Source organism: Cupressus sempervirens, chromosome 3 (assembly GCF_028749045.1).
Source record: "Cupressus sempervirens isolate cs-2001-9-10 chromosome 3, ASM2874904v1, whole genome shotgun sequence".
In the NCBI taxonomy this organism is placed as follows: Eukaryota; Viridiplantae; Streptophyta; class Pinopsida; order Cupressales; family Cupressaceae; genus Cupressus; species Cupressus sempervirens.
The window spans coordinates 418,975,066-418,983,323 of record NC_143120.1 but is presented as its reverse complement, the minus strand read 5'-3'; the positions used below and the strand labels follow the sequence as shown (position 1 = coordinate 418,983,323).

At 29.7% G+C, this 8,258-nt stretch overlaps 1 protein-coding gene across 1 annotated transcript; it reads right to left on the bottom strand.

Moving 5' to 3' along the window:
• Positions 1–3,118: 3,118 nt before the first annotated feature.
• Positions 3,119–3,658, bottom strand: LOC149566807 (putative RING-H2 finger protein ATL36). The gene is made up of 2 exons (XM_089816535.1): positions 3,607–3,658; positions 3,119–3,519 (listed from the first exon to the last, which is right to left on the bottom strand). Exons 1-2 carry the CDS (start codon positions 3,656–3,658, stop codon positions 3,119–3,121), a joined length of 453 nt encoding a protein of 150 aa, XP_089672661.1.
• Between the last annotated feature and the right edge of the window lie 4,600 nt (positions 3,659–8,258).

Genomic DNA, 8,258 nt, shown 5'->3' with positions numbered 1-8,258 from the left:
TTGCATAGAGCCTCTATCATACACCTAAAATCTGAATTTTGGTATTGGAAATTGATATTGAAAAGTGAGAAAAGTTGAGAGAATCCATCAAATGAGTAAAGAAAGTTGTTTGCCACAGTCCTAGATGCAAAATTATGAATACCCAATTGAAATTAGAACCCCTGTAGAGATGTGAAGGAAGCATAACTTCATATGCATCTTTAAGCAAGCTGCTGCAATGATGGAGTGATAATTACATTACTCTTTATCATTTTTTACCTTGAAGCATTTTCTTGTAGTCACAAAGACATGGGCCATTATCCAGGTATCACATGCAATAGCCAACTATATCCCATCCATTTGCCATACAAACTCCATTCTATTTCTCTTTGCGCCTAATGATGGATACAAATATTGTAATAGTGTTTAGGCTCTGTATTGTAAAGTACTGTGAATAAGCTTTGGCTCCTTAGTTTCTGGGTTTGTAGAAGTTTAGATGAACTGGCAAAGTAGTTTCTGGTTCATGGGTGCACAAATCTATCCAGTCAGTAGTAAAGAAATTGATGAAAAATTATTTACAAATTCATCATTGGATTGGTATCACCCTGGCCAAAACATGGAATGATTACTGCATGCAAAATATGTTTTTTTTTCCTTATGGCTAAATGATCACATTGAAACAGGCGAAATAACATACAATGCAAGATGCCACGCATCCTACCCCAATCCACTTGCCAACAAAAGCTAGATTTATAAGATTTCATTAATCTAGATTTTATACATATTTATACTATTAAGATGTTTAATGTCATACTCTACACGTCTGCAAATTCTTATATGCTGCCCAATTATCTATGAAAACTACTATATTTCAAATTGAATGCATTTTCAAAGGCATAAAAAAGCTACAATGCTAATTCCTTCGCTTCACATTTTCCTACTTCATTTTAGATCAACAGTCATTTGGCTAAAGGCAAGAACTATGACGCCAAAGACATATTACATATTTAGGATTTATTGCAATAATGGGCATTGTAAGTTTATTTAAATCTATGAGCTTTAGAAGGAGATGTTTTATTTCACCTCAATTCATTAAAATTTGGAAATAAACTTAATAATGTATTTTGTGTGAGTATGATTCTTATATTTAGTTAAATTAAATTTGAAAGATTTATATTTTGGCTAAATATTCCTTTTGATTTCTAAAAGAATTATTGTTTAAACAAAATAGAAGAAGCAATGTTCCCATTGAAACATTGATAATTACTTGGTATGGTTTGAACAGTGTAAAATAGCTTATTTGCATTAGATAGAAAATCTAGCTTGAGATAAGATCATTTCAAAACAAGTTTAAGATGCTTTTCTATGTTTATGTCAATCTTATGAGTAAATATTTTAATGAATATGTCAAAATAAGTGACATTAAATGCATCTTATCTTATCAATATAAATCATTATTTTTAAGATGTAAAAATACAAGTACTAAAATCTTAACTTAATATGCATTGTGTTTTTGTTTTTGTGAGCAAACCAAAACTTGGATAAATGTTGTAAAGAGTGAAATGACAAGACCGTGTATGATCTAACTTTTTGATTTAATGATATCTAATGCAAATATGTATGTGTGTGTACCCATGTATCTATATATGCATATATAGATATATGTTTATATATCTATATATGCATATATAGATATATGTTTATATATCTATATATGTATGTATGCATGTATGCATGCATCTGTGTATGTATATATGTATATGAATATGTGTTTGTATATGTGTGTTTGTTTGTCCATTTTTTTTATACACACACACATACCCACACATGCACATATCATACACATGTACACGTACATACATACACACATACATACATAAATACATCCATATATTTATGTCAATATTTTTCTACAAGAGTAGAATAATCACTTGAAAAATAATAGACGTGTTGATTTACATGTAATAGTCATCTACACTTGTGATATCTTGTAGATATTACAAAAATATAGTACAAAATGATTAACTATGACAATAGAAAAACAAGTGACACAAGCGTCATAGTTCCTGCCATTTGAATTTTTAGTTTAAAGAAAATAGAAGTAGCAATGTTCCCATTCAAACATTGATAATTACATGAGATAGTCTATGTTGAATCTTGAAAGTAGCTTATTTGCATTAGATAGGAAATCTAGCTTCAAATAAGATGGTGCCCTAGTATATTAGCACCAAATTCACCTTATAATATAAGAAATATAAAAGATAAATAAGTTAAAAGAAAATAATTCAAGAATAGACAAAAGTATTGATAACAAAATATTCGAATTGTTGGTCTTTATATTGTTGAAAATTTGTAAATATAATTTAAATGTAAAAAATTACTAAATTTTTATGGTAATTTTTTTGGTTTTTTAGAATGTAAAAGCTTTATTCCTAAAGTTTTTATAATGTTCTTAAATAAACTTTCATAAATAAATAATTATGAATAAAATAAAATCTAATATATTTATATTAAATTATTGTGATTAAATATTTATATAAATATTCTAGTTCACAATCAATGATTGAAAAAGTAAAATTGAAAATTGAACATAATAATATAAAATAGCATAAATAAAATAAAACTATATTGAAAAATATTAAGATTTAAGTTTTATTTCTTATATAAAGAAAATAGTCAACATGTCATGTCATTAATATAATTTAAAATAGTTCTAAAAATGATTTTATATGGTGAAAGAAGATTTGTATGAAAGATGACATAAGCTATAATTAATGCAAAGATGACATAAGCTATAATTAATGTATTAAAAGTAGAGTGTACAAAATATTCAATTTTTTTTATGAAGAAAATTAATTTTACTCCCTACTATTTTTTCTCTAAGCCAATCAAAGAAAAGATAAATTATTTTGTTTAAATCATTTAAATAGATGGAAAATTTCAAACTATAGTTGATAGACATATGTATTAAAAATTCTTGTCTCTGATTGACTATTTAAAAGTGACTATTGCATACTATGGCATCTAATGGATGCAATAGTATCCTGCCATCCCATGGAAATTGTTCTTCAAACAAGTGGTTGGTCATCTTTCACCAACGAAAGCAACCCATGCATGACAAATATATAATGTTTTTTATTTAATATTTTATGGCGTCCGAAAAGAGCGCAACCATGGATTCTGAACGCAACTTGATCAAACTCTTGTGCGAGCAGAGCCACATGTCGATGCACTCCGGATGAAATGTGTGGTTGCATTTGGGAAGCAACTGCACCATCTCATCATTTGTGAAGTCGCTGAGACAAACTACGCACTCCGATCCCTTTGCCTGGGCTTTTAGCCCCTTCACCAAATGGTAGCTGAACACTGGGAAACTCTCGATGACCGTGCGCTCCAAGCCCCTCGTTGCCGTAGTTCTCGCATTGTCGTTGCCCATGGCTCGCTGGAAAGTTCTGCTGCCATCCCCGGCGAGCGATCGGCGGTAGAGGCAGGTGCAGCAAAAGCCAATGAAGAAAATGAGGTTGAGCACCTCCAGGATAGCTAGTGTGTTTTAGAAAGTAATGCACCTAATCTATTCTTGCTGCTTGTTTACGGTGACAGTTTACCCAAAAGTCATCGTCTACCTACCTAATCCATACATCCCTTTCGTTTTCAATCGTGGAAGCCAATCTTGAGCCATTAGTGTTCCTGTTACATTTTTCTTTAGTGGGAGCTTTTGAGTTGGCGGTGTTGTTGATTCCTTTGTCAATTAAAATCAAAAAAATATACTTGTGGGAGAATTTGTTGTAAATTAAATGTTCTTCAGTAGCAATTCTTTTTGTGTGTAAAAAGTGTTATTAATTTAAGTTTTAAATTATAATTCGTTTGAATTAGGTTATCTTCAACAAAATCAAGTAAAATAGGTTAAGTTGAAAGAACATTTATTTTTTAATAATTTATATTTTATAGGTTGTTTGAATTATTCTATCAAATTGGAAAAAAAATTAGAGCATGTGTTCATTATAATTATTTATTTGGTTAAATTATAATTTGTTCAATTATGATATTTAACTTTAGGAAAAAAGTCAAACAGTGAAAGATATTAATTTGGGGATTTATATTAGATTTTTTAAATAGAATATTTTCTATAAGTCAAAGCATGATTCAATTCTATATGTAGTTTCGAGTTGAATTCGTTGATCCATTTTTCATAAGTAGTGACTGACAAGAATTCATTTCTCAAGAGAATGAATAATAAACCTAATACTAATTGCATCTAGGTTATGCTCATAAGGTGATATGCATTGGGCCTTCTTAGAGTTGGCGTAAAGGTTTCTTAACCTTAGAGTCCGAACATGTTTGCTCTATTACTTATTTATTTATTTTACTACATTCACTTTAGAAGGCCTGAAATTGCAGAACTGGTATCATGGTTGTTATGTTGAACTTTGACAAGATTTTATTATGAAGTCATGGAGAGTTATTGTTTGGCAATTGATGTTTATAATAGAATCCAATTTTAAGAAGTGATGTAAAGTAGTTGATGCATATGGCATGGCAACTATTATAGATGAGTTATGCATTATTGAGCTTTGAAAGTTTCCATGTGAAACATGTCATGATATTAGCAAGTTGTTATTTGTAACACCACATATCGCTTTAGTATTAGAGTTGGTTTTGCAAACCATGGGTGGCTTCTGCTTATGTTGATCTTTTTAAGTATGTGGCTTATGGTTGAATATTTTCTAAGAATCTTTTGTGTCGTATTTTCTCAAGTTTTCTTTATTGTTGTATTTACATGTTTATACACACACACACACACACACACAAATATATACATATATACTTATATGTATATGTATGTATATATGTATATATCCATATGTGTATATATATGTGTGTGTGTGTGTGTATATATATATGTATATATGTATACATACATACATACATACATATATATACACATATATATGTATATATACATACATATATATACACATATATATGTATATATACATACATATATATATATATATGTATGTACGTATATATATATGTATGTATGTATATATGTATGTATGTATGTATGTATATATATATATATGTATGTATATATATATATATGTATGTATATATATATATATATATGTATGTATATATATATATATATATATATATGTATATATACATACATACATACATATATATGTATGTATATATATATATATGTATATATACATGTATATATATATATATATACATATATATATATATATATATATATATATATATATATATATATATATATATATATATATATGTATATATATATATATGTATGTGTGTGTGTGCGCATGTGTGTGCAAGTATCGATCATAGACTTCCCTAAATTGCCAAGATGAGCATGATCTATCGTAAAAGAGGGGAAATAGTTTTCAAACCTGAATCCCAACCCTGATCCTATTTTGTCCCATGGTAAATGACAAGTATTTGTTTGCTCTACCCTTTCAAAATCATCAAGATGACATGAATTCAAGAATTTAAGCCTTGAGTTTGATTTTTATGCTTTGCATGTTTGTTAATTTTCTTTTGAGTCTATGGTTTACTTTGTGACTTCAAGTGTAATTAGACAATCAAGAAAATTAATTTAAATTAATTAATTAATATGAATTTTTAGGAAGGAAAATATTATTATGGTATATTTAATTAATTGAGAATTAATTCAATAAAGGAGTTAAAATTAAAAGTCTAAGCTTGGAGTTAATAGCAAATAACAAATTGCTAAAGCTAAACTTGCGAAATTATAATTATCTAATTTGATATTATTATAAAATTTAGAAGTTATTTTTAAATAATGAAAATTAAATATTAATTAGAGTTAAACTAATAGTATTATTCTCTAAAAAACTTCTTGGCATCCTTACATCCAGTAAATTCATTAGAGAATATAGACATAGTACCAGTAGCTGAGGAATTGAGAAATAACTCTAAGATTTTATTTTTTCTGTATGGTCTTTTCTATGTTCTCATTCTTATCTTTCCTAGCAATCACATCCTTCTTAGTAGTAACTTCCCTTTTAGTTGACATTCAAGCAAGAATTAAAATTTAGGCAAAGGATTGAGCTTACTAATTTCTTGAGGCTTGACGATGCGACTTCACAACACCTTCACTTCACTCTTCAAATCTTTTTGCAAATTAGAATGGTATTTCATAGTGAGTGGCTTCTTAAATAACTTGTTGCCTTTAATTTTTCATTTATTACTTCAGACATTTTGAACAAGTGGCTACTTCTCTACTTTACTCATCTGTCATTTTACCTACATTTCATCATTAATGAATCATACTTAGATGTATAAAACAACCCTTTTTATCCTTTCAAATGTTTTATTTAATTACCTTTCGCAACTTTGGTGTACATTTTACCTTCCCTCTCCAAAATGAGGAAAGTTGTTACTTTAGGTTCTTGTCTTAAGTATATCTCCAAAATAGCGAGACTCACCATTTTGTGGCCACCTTATACTAATATGTGTGATCTTGCAAAAAATGCTACTTTGCGGGCTATCGACTTTCAATTGTCTGAAATAACAATGATTCGCTATTTTGCAAAGCTTTTCTTTGGTGTCACCCGAAATAGTGACCTTTCTCTATGTCACAAGTACCTTCAATCTCCTCACCCAAAATAATGAAAACAATATTTCTTGGAACATATTGTAAGGAGAAGTTGGAACTTTTAAAAATTGGACATGCAAATTTTCAAGGTCTACCAGAAGGAATCATGTAACCTTTGCAACTAAGCTGATGAGATGTCAGGCCTACCAAAATAAATGGGCTCAAGTGTTGTAAGACTAGGCAAGGAGCTAATGAGGGTTTTAGAAGAGATATTATTGCAGTGCACCAAATCGAGTGAGCTTAATTGTTGTAAAGATTGTATGCCATGAAAATGGGTGACATGGAAAGAATTATTGATGTCTTATGTCATTAGAAATGACAATCCAAGAAGGTAGGAGAATGTGTACAAACTCATATAATTGTGAGCAATTATTATTTTCAGCGATGACGGGAGCCTTAAGAGTACAATAAGCTCACTGGAGTTATCCAAATGTAGCTCCTCAAGTTATATTAGGGTAGGTCCCCATGTAGTTTCTAAGCTTATTTTGGCTAGCAATTGCTTCTTTATACTTTTAGCAATAATTTGTGGTGTGGTGGCCTTATCAAAGAAAAAATTGTGCTTATATTTTAGCACTTTTTAAACTTGAAGATTTCAAATAAATGTTTGTTGCAAGTTAAATTTGAAAGAGAAAATCTGGGAACATAAAAAGAAGCAAAAAAACAAATGGTGAAGAGACCTATTATTCTTCCAATAAGAAGTTGGTGGTTATTTTCAGCCCCTCCTTTTTTCAAAACTTATCTTGATATTTTTATGAGTTGTCACTCCACTATAACAAGAAAAGAATCTAAACTATCATTTCCTATTAATATAAAAGTTTCATGAGAGAACTCTAACTACTCAAATTTAAATAAAAATTGTTCATAAGAATTTTCATAGGGACATGGGCTTAGATTTTTAAAGGCATCATGGAGATGGTGAATTTTATTACCTTCTAGGTGTAACACTACTAGTGACAACAATTTGGATATTCCTGAAGGTATTCCACTGTCAGGCACTTCGCAATAGCTTATATCCAAATAAGGTAAAAAAAATTTGCCACCAAAGTTGCTGAGTCTCTCTGTAATCTTATAATTGTGGCAAATTTATAATCTTTCTAGTCTTGTCAATTTGCCAAAGCTAGATGGAAGTTCTAAAAGGTGTTGGTAACATGAGAGATCTAACTCCTTCAATTTTAGAATCCCCCAAAATTTTGATGTAGAGAAGAAATGTATCATCCCTCCATGTTAGGAAGAGCCAAAGTTTTGAGTCCACCAAAGCCAATGGGTAGCTTAGTGAGCTTAGAATTGTGGCAAATTTCTAATTTTTTTCTAGCTGACCCAAATTGCCAAAGCTAGTTGGAATCTTAGAGAGATGTCGACAACATGAGAGATTTAGCTCTTGCCAATTTATAAGATTCCCAAAATCTTGAGGCAATGAAGAAACATAACATCCTTCCAATTCCAGAGAGAGACCAGGTTGGTCCAATTTCCAATGGTGTTAGGAAGGAAGATCAATGAATGGTAATTGTGCAAATCCAGATTTTGCAATGGTGAATAATAGAGAGTGTTAGAAAGGCTTTGTAGTGACCTACATTCCCTCAAAATAAGCACTTTTAGTTTCAGAGGCCTCATTTGTTCATACATCATGACA